At 38.6% G+C, this 17,156-nt stretch overlaps 1 protein-coding gene across 4 annotated transcripts in view; it reads left to right on the top strand.

Moving 5' to 3' along the window:
* Positions 1–17,156, top strand: part of BICD1 (BICD cargo adaptor 1) — a 250,371-nt gene that overhangs the window by 106,514 nt on the left and 126,701 nt on the right. For all 4 annotated transcript variants that reach the window (XM_012175056.4, XM_042247282.2, XM_060413213.1 and 1 more), the window contains exon 2: positions 4,062–4,274. In XM_012175056.4, coding sequence (XP_012030446.1) covers positions 4,062–4,274 — 213 coding nt within the window. The remainder of the gene's footprint in view (positions 1–4,061; positions 4,275–17,156) is intronic.

The following is a 17,156-nucleotide window of genomic DNA, read 5'->3' as shown; positions in this document are numbered from 1 at the left end:
GTGTTCTTGGATAACCTTCCATACTTACACTGGTTTTAAATCAGGCCTAGTGAATGCACATTCCTCATAAAAATGCTCAGTTAAAGTTTCTGAGCTATAATAAATATGAGTTAAGGATTCATCAAAGATGAATTTGTCAAAAATGAATTCATCAATTTGTATTTTCAGTTTCAATTCTTGACTGTATTTTGAAGATCTGGTCTGTGTGTATGACTGAAATGTTTTATTTCCTTTGGTGCTGGATCCAGAGTACACGTGCTGTTAAGATCTTAGGGGTCAATTTAGCCACCAAAGGAGCATTGCCTGTTTGCTGAGAATAATGTGAGAACCATAGGTTGCCTTAGTCTATTGATTTTACTCAGGCAGAGTTAAGAAAATGGCCTGTGGAAGTTTTCTGTTACATAGAAGTGAGGAAGTAGTTGTGGAAAAAGAGGCAGGCTGAGGTGCTTGACACAGAGTTCACGCTAATTTTAAATTTTACTAGTACCTAAGTATATAGTCAGGCTTCACTGGTGGTTCAGTGATAAAGAATCCACCTGACAATGCAGAAGACCCAGGTTCGATCCCTCAGTCGGGAAGATCTACTGGAAGAGAAAATGGCAATCCACTCCAGTATTCTTGCCTGGAAAATCCCATGGACAGAGGAGCCTGGTGGGGTGTAGTCTATGGGGGTAGCAAAAGAGTTGGGCATGACTTAGTGACTAAACTAAGAAGAAGATATAGTTAAGGTTCCTTTGCCAGGGTGAGGGTCTACTGAAGATGTCCCCCGGTCACCATGGAGAGATGTGCTGCCAGACATCTTTCCAAAGGCTTTTTAATGAATAATGAATTCAGAATTGCTCTCACAGAACCTGAACATTACCAATGGAAAAGCAAGGTCAATGGCACCTGCAAAGTTAATTTTTCATCTCTTAATAAGTCTATATGCTTATTATCACATGTAGAATCTTGGCTACTCCAATAAAGTATGTCTTTCTGTCCTGAGACAGAAGAAGCTAAACACCAAAAGTATCCTTCTCTGTTAATTCCAGCCTTATTTCTTCATGATCTGTACACAGTCCAGAAGCACCATTTAATAACATTTGAAATTTTAAAATGTGTGTGTGTGTGTGTGTGTGTGTGTGTGTGTGTGTGTGTGTGCTGAGTCACTTCAGTCATGCGTGGCTCTTTGCAACCCCTTGGACTGTAACTCAGCAGGCTTCTCTGTCCATGGAATTCTCCAGGCAATAATACTGCAGTGGGTAGCCATTCCTTTCTCTAGGGGATCTTCCCAACCCAGGGACTGAACCTGCAGGCAGATATTTTACCGTCTGAGCTACCCTAATGTAACCAGAGTACAACTATGGAGACCAGAAATTGACATTGCTACATATTATTAGCCAATATTAAGAGTGTATTCTGATTTTGCCAAATGTCCTACTAATATCTTTTTTTCAGGGCAGGCTCCAATCCAGATTCCTCTACTGCATTTAATTGTTATGTTTCCTTAGTCTCATCTTGTCTGGAGAAGTCTTTCTCTCTTTTTCCTAACCTTAATACTTTTGAAGGGTCCTGGCCAGTTATTTTGTAGAATGTTTCCATTTTGATTTGCTTCATGCTTTCTTGTGGTAAAAACTGGCTTATGCATTTTTGGCAAGAATATCACAGAAATGACCCTGTGCCCGCCTCATGTGTTGATTAGAGGGTACACAATGTCAGGATGTCTTGTTGCTGCTGAACTAAGTTTTGGTCACTTAGTTAAGATCTACTGGGTTACTCCATTACAAAGTTACTGTTTTTCCCATTGGAATTAATAAATATCTTGGGAGAAAATGCTTTAAGGCTATGCAAATATCCTGTTTCTCATCATATTTTTTGCCTATTATTTTATATTCCATGTGTTTCATTGATAATCTTTACCTGCAATAATTATTACTTGGTATATGCCAAGTAATGCTGATGTATTTTATTTCTGTTAGAATTAAATTATTAGAATTCTACTGTGAAGAAAAGCTGTTCTGTCTTCCCTTATTTATTCAGCTTTACATCAATGTAGACTCATGAATATGGATTTTGTTCTATGGATTATAATTCACTACTGTAACTATTTTGTTCCCCCCAATTATCCCAGATTTGGCCATTTGGGAGACTCTTTAGTTAGACTCTTGTTTCCTTTGACATATCCACATCATTTTTTAAAAGCATTGTATTACTGTTTGGCACCACAGCTTTCACCAAGTTCTTTTTGCTCCAGCCAGGGACTCAGTCATTTCTTCAAAGAGCCCTAGTTCTTTTAATCGAGGATTGATATTTAGAAACAAAATTTGGCTGCAAGGTTTGCTGACAGAGCTAGACAATCTGTGTATACAACCACACATAAGCACCTTTGTGTCTCCATCTATTGAACTACTTCCCTATTAAAGACTATCCTGATACTTCTAATTACAACTTAATACCACTAGTTTCCTTCTCCCTTTCTTTATTTGTAATGCCTTTCTCCAGCAGGGAGAAATTTGGCTTTCATTATCCATAATATGTTTACTTATTTCCTCAAACCTAGTATACATGTAAAGAAGTTGTAGAATTGTGCCTCTATAATCCCCGTGAGAAGCAAATTTACTAAATAGACTATAGTGTTTGGGTACAATTCGTTTTGTCTTTAGCTTTACAATGTATAGCAAAAATACCAATTTCCAAAATTACTCAGGTTAGATCTTTTTTCTCAACTCCTTTCAATGTAGTCATGTTGTTCATTTGTAGTACAACTGGGTCCATTTGTTACTATTTGTGTTCCATTGGGTCCCTGGACACATAGAGGTTGATGCTAATTATTATTCATTTGGGAGGTACGTGAAACATTATAAAGAGTAGAGGCATTACTTTGCTAACAAAGGTCCATCTAGTTAAAGCTATCATTTTTCCAGTAGTCATGTATGGATGTGAGAGTTGCACCATAAAGAAAAGCTGAGCACCAAAGAATTGATGCTTTTGAACTGTGGTTTAGAGAAGACTCTTGGGAGTCCCTTGGACTGCAAGGAGATCCAACCAGTCAATCCTAAAGGAAATCAATCTTGAGTATTCATTGGAAGGACTGATGCTAAAGCTGAAGCTCCAATACTTTGGCCACCTGATGCAAAGAGCTGACTCACAGGAAAAGACCCTGATGCTGGAAAAGAAGGCAGGATGAGAAGGGGATGATAGGACAAGATGGTTGGATGGCATCATCGACTCAATGGACATGAGTTTGAGCAAACTCTGGGAGATCGTGAAGGACAGGGAAGCCTGGCGTGCTACAGTCCATGGGGTCACAAAGAGTCGACACAACTGAGGGACTGAACAACAAAATGTGAAACTATATGCTGTAGTGCTAAGAGTCAGAATGATATGATAAGACAGTCTCAAAAAGTGTCGCTCCTATGAAACGTGATCTGTTGTATAGCATTTCATTCCCTCACTCTTTCTACCCCGTTCCCACTCACCAACTGTAGCTTATCAACTTCATTAATTCCTGTTTTTTTATTTCTTTGTACATAGATATGTTTTCTTATATATTGATCGCATTTTAGTGTCTTTTTGTGGTACCAGAAGTTTGAATGCTGTTTGGTGGTTTTCTCTCTTAAAGGTATTGTTTATAATTGATATATTCTTACCACTAATGTATTAGAAAGCTAATGAAACTATCATTTTCTTTCTTGAAAATTATTTTGGGGATTTTTTTCTAGACTGAAAATTAGAATATGAATTTTTATGGTCTCATTAGTGCTTAGCTGTCTATTCCTTGATAGGATTTGTCTAAAAAATGGTAACATAAAACAAGCAGTAATGTTTTTCAAGTTTTAGCACATTATATCTATATTTTAGCAAAATATTTAAAGTTTTCTTTCTCCTTATTAAATTGAATTATTTCAAGTGTCAGTGAGAGCTGCTAGCCTGTTACATGAACCATGTAGTTTTTGCTTCTGAAAGTCTTGTTGAATAGCTTTTCTTGTACACAAAGCAAAATGAATCATGTTCCCAGTTCAGTTGAGTAGTGCAGCGGTGCATTTCATTTTGTGTCCTTTCTCTTTCCAAATCCTCTGCAGGCATTTGGGCAGTCCTTCTCCATCCACCGTAAGGTTGCTGAGGATGGAGAGACTCGGGAGGAAACGCTTCTGCAGGAGTCAGCATCAAAGGAAGCTTACTACCTGGGGAAGATTTTGGATATGCAGAACGAACTGAAACAGAGCCGGGCTGTGGTCACTAATGTCCAGGCAGAAAATGAGAGGCTCACAGCTGTCGTGCAGGATCTGAAGGAGGTAAACAAATAGCAAACATATTCCCTGTGAGAGAGCTGTGGGAGAAAGAAGATAAAATTCTTGCTAGGAAAGAGGAGTAAAACTTTTTCACTAATCAGAGGAGCTATATTAAACAAGAAGCACATAATGTCAATGCTAGCAATTTTTTCTGCTCTTTTAGTGAAATGAAAGCTTGTTCTGAGGTGAGCTTTTCTCTCTCTTATCATTTGTTGAGAGTTAAAGCCTTTATTTATTGAGTACTTGGGACCTGGTCTTGCTATTTCTGCGGAGGTACTTAAAAAATATAGTGACCTTAACACTTCTTTCCCTTTACCTGTTTCAATACAATGTGGAGAGGAATGGTTGGTTCTTACGCTCAGTGTCAGCACTAATTCAAAATGACAGTGGTGTTAGCACAGGACTCTCCTCACTGAGGGAGAGAGACTGGCAGAGGAGTGTTTTGAGGGAGTCTGAGAGTCTGGCATTAGAGAACCATAAACTGTTTTGCTGGTTGTAGACAAGTAGCAAATTATAGCTGGTATGAATCAGATTAGGAGCCTTCTTCATTCCCAGGGCCTCCCCTGAACTCACTCTTTCCCTTCAGCTTTGTACTTAGCAGTGTCTCATGCCAGATGGTTTCAGAGTGGCAGAGTCATTCTGCCCTGCGCGGAGGAGGTGATCCCGGGGACAGAAATAGCCAAAAGCAGCTTCATCCACTACCCTTTTAGGAGTAGTTTTGAAAACTTCATATTAAATTGTTCACTCCATTTTTTGATTAAGAAAGCTGTAGAAGAGGTGCAGGTATCCTCTAATTCCTACACCAGTGCAGTGGAGGTTAATGAACAAATGCCGGGTACACTACCAAGTAGGCTCCTTAACCGAGCATAATAATAGAAAAACAGTGGATGAAAAAATTGTTTGATACTGTGAAATGCATCCAAAGCAACCCACTGATACCCTTCTCTTGAAATTAGTGGAGTATTACAAGTAAAGTTTCATTATTATGAGATATAAGTTGCCCCAAATTTACTTAAATTTAATAAATAATTTACATTAGCCTGCATCTATATTACGATGAAGTCAGTGAAAATTGACAGTAAAGTATCTGCTTTACCTAGCTTGTTGCCTTTGGGAATGCCCCAAATATAGCAGTATGACTCTGGAGACAAAGAAAGGAGCCAACCAAGGGGAATTAAGTGTTGGGTACCGAGAAGAGCATGAGAGTTTTCAGGACACTCTGCCTCACTTTTCTAAATGATTATTAAAAACAAAGCCCATCTCCAGTTCTTCATCTGTCACATCTGTATGTGCTGGGTTTTCATCATCACTTACTTATCCTTTGGAGTATCAAACCTCCTCCTCCAAGTGGACTCAAGGTGCCATAGGCTACCTTCCTGGATTAAGCAAAACCCAAAACATCCACAGGCAGGGCCCTCAGCCACCAGGAACAGCAGGCTCACATAGCAGGTTGGCAGGGGGGCTGTGACATGGGCAACCTGGGCCTTGGGTACCCATGCGCAGGTGGTTTGTATAGGACTGAAACCAGTGAGTCGGGCAGTTTTGGTTGCCAATTGGATGGATCTTCTGAAAGCTGCACACCCCGTCTTGTGCGTGGCAGTTGCAGCTGAGGGAAGAATAGCAAAGGTTGAGGAAAGGGTATCCATAGATGTTTTTCTGTTGATGCAAGACTATGGGGATTGACAGAGCATCCTCACTTACACTGTGCTTGATTGCAGTTTCCAAAGAGTAGGCTTATGATACAGGAGTTGGTTATGAATGAGCATGCAAGGTAGAAATGAACTGAGGCCATAAAGGAAACAAAATGCTGAGAACCCCTTCATTCAGATCATTTCTCAAATTTTAGTGAGCACCAGAGAAACCTAGACAACTCATCAAAACCTAGTCTTGCGCTCCACCCCCTAAAATTCTGATTCAAAGTCTAGGTGGAATTCAAGAATTTGCATTTCTAACACATTCACAGCACAAAGAGACCACACTTTAAGAAACATTAATTTAGACTTTTTTTTTGGCTGGGTATTGGAGTATCATAAGGCTCACAGTTTGGGGGAATTGCTGAATGATTACTTGGTTATAATCCTCTGATTTCTATGCATTCTTATTACATCCGAATTTATGTATTTTGTCAGTCTAAAACAGCTCAAGGCACTGTAGCCATTTGGGTTTGTCAGTAACTAAAAGAAAAAATCAGATGGTCAGTTTCCTGGTTTTCTAAGTGTGCCAACAGTGTATCTGTTAATATTCTTTCTGATGGGCTGAAAGCTAGTGAGTGGTATTACTACACCCTGGAGCCCTGCTGTTTTTCATACAGACCTTAGGTTTCAATGTCACTAATAAAATTATTATTAGCATGCAGGGTTGAGTACATTTGAAAAAGGAGAAAAGGAATAAATTCTATTTCTTGGTATGTTGATATAGACTTTTGATGACTTGTGTTAAGTTGAAATCCCAGATTTGTTTTTATTGTAGGCTCAGTTTTAATGGTCTTTTTGTATTCTGGCTATGGACGGGTGCATAGTGACTGAAAGAGACATGATAGGACCATGAGAAGTAGACAGAGATAACCAATGTAAAGCATAGTAAATCATCAGCTTGACAGATGCTGTGTGAATTTGATAAGTTAATTAATGCAATTATTTTTATTTGCTAAAAGAACTAATCTCTAATTTCTTTTTTTTTTAATTTATTTTTTTATTTTTTAAATTTTAAAATCTTTAATTCTTACATGCATTCCCAAACATGAACCCCCCTCCCACCTCCCTCCCCATAACATCTTTCTGGGTCATCCCCATGCACCAGCCCCAAGCATGCTGCATCCTGCGTCAGACATAGACTGGCGATTCAATTCACATGATAGTATACATGTTAGAATGTCATTCTCCCAAATCATCCCACCCTCTCCCTCTCCCTCTGAGTCCAAAAGTCCATTATACACATCTGTGTCTCTTTCCCTGTCTTGCATGCAGGGTCGTCATTGCCATCTTCCTAAATTCCATATATATGTGTTAGTATACTGTATTGGTGTTTTTCTTTCTGGCTTACTTCACTCTGTATAATCGGCTCCAGTTTCATCCATCTCATCAGAACTGATTCAAATGAATTCTTTTTAACGGCTGAGTAATACTGGTCAAGGTACCTGTGTTTGTATGTGTGCTGTGTGTGTTATGGACATCTTACACTCACATTTGCATGCATGCGTGTGTGCACGTGTGTGTGTGTATGTGTCTGTAATTCCGTGGCCAAATTCTTTTCTATATGTGGTATATATAGGATAGTATAGCGATAAAAAATGGAAGCATTTCTGAATTAGGCGTCAGAAAATCAATATTCTAGTCTCAGCTCTGCTAAAAGTTTTAGAATTATACTTGTGGTATTTGTTAAAGATTATTTTATTGTATTGTGAATATATAATAAACATAAACCATTATCATTAACAACTTTATAAATCCTCCATAAAAATATCATTGAAGATATCATTTATCATGTAAGTCCATATTCTTAGGTTAAAGAACCATTAGATAAATACCTCTCTGAATTTATTGCCTTGAAAATTCTTGCTGTTGAGATATGAATCAGATGGTAGGAATTACAATATGTTTTTATTATTGCTTTAGTTGTTGAAAAGCTCCAGCACTATGTGTGACTGTAAAACCTAACTGAGATTTTTCATGTAATTCTCATTTTTAGACATTTTAAACAGAATTATTGTATGTGTTTTTAAAGAGTGAAAGTGTGAAGTTGCTCAGTCGTGTCTGACTCTTTGCGACCCCATGGACACCAGGCTCCTCCATCCATGGGATTTTCTAGGCAAGAGTACTGGAGTGAGTTGCCATTTCCTTCTCCAGGGAATTTTCCCCACCCAGGGATCGAACCCAGGTCTCCTGCATTGTAGACAGATGCTTTACCATATGAGCCACCAGGGAAGTAAATAAGATTTTTAAGGACAGGGAGTATAAAGGAAAAATGTCACCCAATCAAAGGACCAAATGGGAGTTAATCAAATTAAGTGTTAATCCTTCAAGTCCAGTAACAAAATGTTACCTATTGGTAGCATTAGGATATGGTCATTTTATATTTCAAAAGTTGCTTAATTCATCTGATTTTTATCACTTCTGAAGCTCCATTTTCCCCTCAGTGGAATAACCAGATTTTATAATATACCAGCTCATTTCCAGAAATCTGTTATAGCCACATCTATGAATTTGGGCATGTAGGCACCTTAAATGATTATTTGATAAAGACTACTCCCAGATCAGAAATTCTTTCTCCAGTCTCCATTAAAGGCTAATGGTCATGTAGCCTTTATTCAAATACTTCTAGCACTGTGGAGATGGTAAACTCAGAATCTTTCCAAGGAAGGGACTATCTTCTGTCTGTCATTTATCTTGGTATTTCCCAGGACTCAGTAGAGTTCCTGGTCAAAAGCAGACATTAAAAAAAGAATGTTTGTTGAGTTGAACTGAACAGAAATAACTTATGTTAGGAGTTAGCTACCTCTGGTTTGAATTCCAGATGTGCCACTTAGCAACTGTGTGATATTGGACAAGTCACTTTTGTTCTGTAAGCATCACTTTCCTCACTTCTGACCTGGAGATGGTAATACTAATGTAAAGTCCTATACATTATACAGGTCCTATGTCCTATGGAGATGTTAAATTACTGTTCACTCCTGTCTTCCAGCTCCCTCCCAAGGCTGCCCATCCTGGTGCTTGGCAGCTCCAATTGTTAATCTGCCCTGTTTTGTTCAGTGAAAAATTGATTCTTTGTAGTTTTCACTAACTGGTCATATTCCTAGCCACTGGATCTACAGAGAATACTTTTTTTTTTTAAGTTTTCTATTCCACTTGACAATTGTAGCCCATGTCCAACAACTTAAAATATTTGGAAAGAGCAATCTTATTTTCTCTTTTTCAAACTAAACTTATCTGGATCCACTAGCACTTCCTCATGTGGCATGGTTTCAGGATGCTTGAGCATCCTGGTCATTACCTTCTTAGACTGACATCCAGTGTCTCTTAAAAATGTGTGTCTGCTCTTTAACGACATAGTATTGACTGTCTTTACCCCACTGGAAATTTTTGAAAATGTGAACTGCTGGATGTAGGGTTTGAGTTTCTTATATTAGGGTTTTCATCTTCTTAGATTTTCTACTTTGAAATCATACATTAATTTATTCAACAGAGGTCTCCAGTGCTTGCTATGAGTCACATGCTTGGGTACCTGAAAGCATCAGTGAACAAAAATTCAACAATGAGTGGTTGTTTTCAACGCTAAGGCAACTCAGTGTGTTCAGAAACTCTTTCTTCTATACCTTAGTATCTCCAGAGATAGTGAGCTGTGTTTTAGACAACATGTACTATAGATGACTTCCCTGGTGGCTCATATGGTAAAGCGTCTGTCTACAATCCGGGAGACCTGGGTTCCATCCCTGGGTCAGGCAGATCCGCTGGAGAAGGAAATGGCAATCCATTCCAGTACCATTGCCTGGAAAATCCCATGGACAGAGGAGCCTGGTAGGCTACAGTCCATGGGGTCGCAAAGAGTCGGACACGACTGAGCGACTTCAATGTTTGTGTCCACCCAGCGTTAATATGTTGAAACCTAATCCCTGATGTGATGGTGCTTGGTGGTAGGGCCTTTGGGGATGAGTAGGTCATGAGAGTGGAGCCCACATGAATGAGACGCTATAAATACTGCAGAGAAGCTCCCTTACCCCTCCTACTGTGTGAGGACGCAGCAAGAGGATGGCCGTCTCTGAACCAGGAAGTGGGCCTTCACCTGACACCGAATCTGCTGGAGCCTCAATTTTAGACATCCTAGTCTCCAGAGCTATGAGAAATAAGTGTCTGTGCAAGCCACCTAGCCTATTGTGTTATTGTTAGAGCAGCTCACATGGACTAAAAAAACGTATAACATTTTGTACAGTAAATTACCCTCATCTTAGTCTCATTAAAACCACAGATAGATGGTACCTGCTGTGACTAAGCAAGAAGCATCTAAACAATCAATCAGATGTGTGATTAAACTTCTCATTTTTCCACATAAACATTATAATAACCCCTCTCCTACTCCTCATGAAATTTATATTTGTATTTTTTATGAAAGTGCTTCACAGGAAGTAGAGGACTATGTTAGTGTTATTTATTGTCTCAAAGTTTGGTAATCAGGCTTATTTACACACGGCAAGATGGAAACAATAAATGTAGAAAGATGTATTGGGGTCTACTGTCAGAAGGCCCCAGCACCTTCTGACAGCAAGAAGTAATGGCTGACATCCTGACACCAAAATAAGAAACATCATATGTTTAAAAGCCCATAGGTTTTTCTTTCTGGCTTACAGTATACTAACACATACATATGGAATTTAGAAAGATGGCAATGACGACCCTGTATGCAAGACAGGAAAAAGACACAGATGTGTATAACGGACTTTTGGACTCAGAGGGAGAGGGAGAGGGTGGGATGATTTGCGAGAATGGCATTCTAACATGTATACTATCATGTAAGAATTGAATCGCCAGTCTATGTCTGACACAGGATACAGCATGCTTGGGGCTGGTGCATGGGGATGACCCACAGAGATGTTATGGGGAGGGATGTGGGAGGGGGGTTCATGTTTGGGAACGCATGTAAGAATTAAAGATTTTAAAATTAAAAAAATAAAAAACTAATAACATGTAAAAAAAAACAAAAACAAAAAAATATATTGAAGAGCAAGTTACTTTTTTGTCAGCAAGTATCTCAATGATTCATTTTTGATGCTAAGGATAAGGAGAATATGTGCATTCTCCAATTTTTCATAATAAACTGTCATCTTACCAAGTGAAAAAAAAAAAAAGAAAGCCCATAGGTTGCAAGAGGAGAGTCTTCTAGGTGTTTTTAAATACTATCAGTGTAAATAGCCTGCTGTACCTGGCTGGTTCTCAAAAGGGTCACTGCATTATTTCTCAATACAACATTGAATGTGCTTACTGGTGGGGAGAAGTTGAACTATTTAAATTAAGGCCTCCAACAATAGCAAAGCTTTTCTTATAGTCTCTGAGATCTGGTTAAATGATTGGTCAGTGAGAGCTGGATTTACACACAGCTGAATAAGATTGACACTCCCAATGAATGATGATTTTCCATTCTGTAAAGGCATGGCTTGGCCATAGCTGAAAAGTTATTTCCCTGAAATATTCCAGTTTCTGTCCTGCTCTTTGTACTTGTTGGGAATGGACCTCACACCTCCCTGGAATGTTCTAAAGTGTCAAAAAGTGATCTTTTAAATTTAATTTCAAAAGAATGCTCATTCTTTTTAATTGGTTTAAATAATATGATACCTAACATTTATGAGAGCTTATCATGTACCAAGCACAATACTTAGCATTTTACATTCCTTCAATTATCTCACCTAATTCTCTTAAACTTATGAGGCATGTACTGTTTCTGTCCCCCCCTTTCCAGGTGAGACAGAGAGGCTAACAACTTGTCCACCAAGCAGTCAGACTGTTTTCCTAAACCAGGCATGGTTAAGAGTCCTTGCTTCTTTCCCACACTTGCTGAGCTGCAGTAAACAGACATCCCTATTACCATCATGTACACCCGTGGTGGATTCATGTCAATGTATGGCAAAACCAATACAGTATTGTAAAGTAAAATAAAGTAAAAAAAAAAAAAGAAAAGAATTTGAAAGGAAAGTTCAACAATATGCAAACAGTTCACTTTTGAATTATTGTGATTTCATTGTGCCTTTGGGAATAATAATTTACATTAATGAGTTTGTTTATAGGATTAATTTAAAATTACACGGTCACAGAATTTTTAAAATGTATGTGTGGGTAGTTCTGTGAATTTTAACAAATATAGATTTATGTAACCACACTTAGGATGCAGAAGTTTTCTCACCCCCAAAATCTCCCATCTCCTCTTCTACTCCTTTGCAGTCATAAAACCCCCTCTTCAATCTCTGATAGTCATCTAGTTCCTATCACTGTAGTTGTGTCTTTTCAGGCATATCATGTGAGTGGAACTGTATGATACGTACCCTTTGAGAGTGGGTTCTTTCCCGCAGCATAATGCCTCTGAGATTCATCTAGTTGTTGTATGTCAGTTGTCTTCCTTCCTTTTTATTGTCAAATACTGCCGTATGCATATACCACAGTTTTTACTTTTTAATCAGTTCACCTATTGAAGAACATTTGGGTTATGTTCAGATTTTGGCAATTACAAATAGAGCTGCTATATACATTCATGTACATTTATATTTTAATGTGAACATAAGTAATCATTTTTCTATGGTAGACAGCCAGGGAAAGAGGAGTTTGTAGATGCATCACTGGTACCCTCGCAGGTTTGAATGAAGAGAGTCTTTGCAGGTTCTTTTCAGGTTGCTTCAGTTTTTTCACGGAAGGAAGCAAGGTCAGCAGCTGAGAGGGAAGATGGGGTGTGGGGTATTTGAGGATAGAGAAGTGGTGACATAATTACTTAGAAAAGCGTGAGTCACTAAGGCATGATCTTGGAAATGAGTGGTTGACAGGAGCGGATCCCCCAAGAGGAGGAATTCCAGGAATTTAGATCATCTTTATGCATATTGAGAATACTAGGAATTAAGACCAGAAGTTAGGAAACATTGGCAGTGAACCAGAAGCTAAAGTCTTAGAAGAATGAGGGGGAGTGAGTTGGTGTTTGCTAAGGGACAAGAACAGTGCTGAGCAGCGGATAGTATGCAGTGTCTGAGCCTCTCCGACTGCTGTTACCCTGTCCCTTGAGGAAGTTAGTGTTAATTTGGCTTTTAAAAATATACATTTGCTAACTTAAAAAATCTCATGATGACATGAGATTTAAAGCAGGTAGTTTTAGGGGTGAAGGAGAAGGAGGACGAATGAAACAACCATGAGAGGCAAGAGGAGCACCCATCTCACCTCCAGGGCCATGCTCAAGAGAGTTGCAGGGGAAACAATGTCCCCAAGGGAGAATCAGGTTTCCATTAATTGAGGAGTGCATTATTCACATCAGTAAAATCATCATGCCTGCTGTAATCCCATATGCTCATGGAGTCAGTGAATGCTGATTAAAATGCATGCCTCATTGTAAGGAGCATATACATTTAATTTCTCTTTGTTTTTAAAGTCAGAAAACCAGTTTTTTATTTGTTTGTATGTTTGTTTGTTTGTTTTAATTTTGAAAACTCTGCCATATTTGTTTCTAGAAGGTGCTGATGGTCACTTGCCACATTCCTACCGGGTTGTCTTTATAGCCAGCAAGTAGATTCTGGTCATCTTCAGATAATTTCTCTTTTTAAGAGTTGAAAATACTTTTTCCCTATGATTTAGACAGTTGAGTTGTTGTATTTGTCAATGAGAAATAACAAGACAACTTTTAAATAGCTCTCAAAACAACATCAATTGATCTTTAGTCAAAAATGATTTTAGTCTTTTAATCCCATACATTCTGGGGAACCTTCAAAATTGAAGGCATGTGTAAATGTTGCATCCAGTATCCAGATGTTGAACAGCATTAGGACACAGGTTCAAAATACTACCATTTTCATTTGTGAATCATTTCTTTCTGCATTAGACAATAAGAAGAGGCATAAACTTCTGGCCTGATAACGACAGTTGGATCAACTTCCTGTGTAACAGCCAGTCATTAAACTAGTGCCAAATATAGAATTAAATGGGAAACTTCACGGCAGTCAAGCTAATGTTAGAAATGGCGAGGGAGCTTTGCTTGGGGCAGGATGTTGTTGTTTAGTCACCAAGTCATTTCCGACTCTTTGCGACCCCATGGACTGTAGCCCACCAGGCTCCCCCTGTCCATGGGATTTTCAGGCAAGAACAGTGGTGTGCATTGCCATTTCCTTCCCTAGGAGATCTTCCCAACTCAGGGATCAAACCCACATCTCCTGCTTGGCATGGGGTTTCTTTACCACTGAGCCACCTGGGATGCCCTTGGGGCAGGAGGCAGAAATGGCAACTCTGGAGCTGGCATAGGTTAAAAAATAAAATCTTTTTTTTTTTCAAATATTCATGTGTAGTTTCTTTACAGTTTCTAAGGTAATCAGGTTTTATCAGTTATCATTCAGCATGAAAAAAAAAAAAAGCAGTGAAAGCCAATCTACTTTTTTAAAATGTAGAACTGGTATGGTATATACTTGATGTATATATCATATATATATATAGGTTATATATATGAGATATATATAATATATAGATAGCTATCTTTCCTTTCCTTTCCTTCCTTCTTTCCTCCTCCTACCTACCCTCCCTCCCTTCTCTTTCCTGTCCTGTGAATTATGGTCAAACACCAGACTTCTTACCTCTTGGAACATAAGAATAAAGATCAGTGCACAATCCATTTTGTACACACTGTTTCTTGGACTATAAATAGCTTGATTCTGTTTCAAAAATTTTCTCCCACCACAGGCTCAGATTTTGCTCCCTGTGTGGACTGGGTAGAAGGCATAGTAATGCACAATCAGCATGTCTGCTAGAATGCTTAGTGGACAATTTTAATCTTTTTTTTACATCTTGACCTCTTTCCAAAGAAGACCCTAGTTGGCAGATCTAGCCTGATTAAGATTCTATTCAGGCATTTAATGCTCCTAAGGGAATTTATAGCTTAATCTAACAGTCAACAATACCTGAATCTACTCAGAACTTAATTTCTTGAAGGTTACAGGAAACTTTTATTTGAGCAAGGCAGAAAGAGCAAATTAATGAGTGAGCTTAGTTATATAATGAATGTTGATATGTATCTTGACTTATATTTTTTAATGCTTAATCAATAAAGATATTTTAAAAAATAACTGTAGACTGAATCATACTGGATACATTAATATACCCAGATTTTTAACTTTCAATTTGTGTGAAAGCTGAATGTATCCCATAAGAAAGGCTATCCACTGGTTAACCACTTATATAGCTTTTTCATCATCATTTGTTCAGTAATGCTAAAAGTACATTAGAAATAGGTTTCTGATAGAGTTTTGGTTTCACTAAAACAATTATGCCAAAGGTAGGATTATGATTAAACAATCTCTTCTGAGGCTGTCACAATAGTCATAAACCTTCCTGTGTTACATTTTTAAAATCTGGAATATTAAAATGTACTTTGTAATGGGCTTTGGCACACAATTTCAAACATACACATTAATAGATTGACACTATTTATGAGCCAAATTATTCCTGTGTCTTGTTGTGGAGTATAGGAGAGATCGCCTGTCTAAAAATGAAGTAGAGATTTGGCTACTTGCACAAAGAAGTGGTCAGCAAGCCTTTTCTGGATTGGTAAATTCTGTTGTTAGAATGAAAGTATAGAAGAACCTGTCAAGATAGTAATATCTATTTTGTCTAATGGTGTCAAGGTAGCAATACTTTTTTTGTCTAATAGCATTATCTAACTGCTAATGGTGATGAAATGGGCCTTGAGAGTAATAAAAGTGTTGCATCAATATTTGAATCAAACTGTCATTGACAGTGCTTGCCAATGAACTATTGTTTCACAACATGTTTTTCATTTTCAACTCCTTAAAGAGCAGTTTGGGGGCTTCCTTGGTTATAGACTCTTCCTTGGTTAACAGTCTACCTTACAGTGCAGGGGATACCTGTTCGATCCCTTATCTGGGAAGATCCCGCATGTCATGGGGCAAGACCAAGTTCCACAACTATTGAGCCTGAGCTTTAGAGTCCTCGACCCACAACAAGAGAAGCCACAAGAATAAGAAGCTGGCAAATTGAAACTAGAGAGTAGCCCCCACTCTCTGTAACTAGAGAAAGCCTGTGTGCAGCAAAGAAGACCCAGCACAGGAAAAAAAAAAAGAGCAGTTCAGATATTTTTTCCCCTAATTGCCACAAAACAAAATACTGAGGAATAAGATTTTGTAGGGTAGTGTTGAGCTTGAGAGTATCAGAAGCTGTTGTAATATATGAATTTTTTTGCTTCCCCAAGAATTAATTTTTACCTCTTTGGGGGCTGTATTAATTCTTGAGAGATACTGTAATGAAATACTTAATATTTGGTGTCTTAATGAAAATACAAACTTATTGTGTTACACTTCTGCAGGACAGAAGTCTGCAGTTCACTGGGCTAAGTTGTTGGCAGGGCTCTACTTCCTCTGGAGGTGCTAAAAGAATGTCCTTCTCCTCTTCCAGCTGCTAGGACTGCACCCCTTGCATTTACTGATTCATGGCCCCTTTCTCCATGTTTCAAAGCCAGCATTATAGCATCTTATTTCAGTGTCATATCACCTTCCTCTTTTGTGTCAAAATTTCCTCTGCTTCCCTCTGATAAGTGTAAGTGTTAACTCCCTCAGTTGTGTCCAACTCTGTGACTCCATGGACTGTAGCCCACCAGGCTCTTCTGTCCATGGAATTCTCCAGGCAAGAATACTGGAGTGGGTTGCCATTCCCTTCTCCAGGTATCTTCCCGATGCTGGGATCAAACTGAGGCCTCCTGCACTGCAGACAAATTCTTTACCGTCTGAACCACATTGATCTACCCAGAATCCAGGATAATCTCTCTGACTCAAAAATCTTAACTTAATCACATCTGCAATGCCTCTGTTACCACATAAGCCACCACATCCACAGACTCTAGGAATTAGGACCTAGATATTTTTGGAGGCCTTTATTCAGGTTACCACAGAGGTGATACCAACCCCTACTGGAAATACATATCTACACCATTAAAAAAGAAAAGAAAGAAAGAATAAAGATAATAAATATGTAGCTTTTAAAATATATATATTTTTCATTTTATTTGTTTATTGTGGCTGTATTGGGTCTTTGCTGTGGGGGCTTTTCTCTAGATGTGAAGAGCAGGGGCTCACTCTCCAGTTAACGGTACATGGGCTTCTCACTGCAGTAGTTTCTCTTGTTTCAGAGCACAGGCTCCAGGGTGCTC

Source organism: Ovis aries, chromosome 3 (assembly GCF_016772045.2).
Source record: "Ovis aries strain OAR_USU_Benz2616 breed Rambouillet chromosome 3, ARS-UI_Ramb_v3.0, whole genome shotgun sequence".
Classification (NCBI taxonomy): Eukaryota; Metazoa; Chordata; class Mammalia; order Artiodactyla; family Bovidae; genus Ovis; species Ovis aries.
Note: the sequence above shows the minus strand (reverse complement) of the source record. Positions and strands in the feature narration are given on the sequence as shown.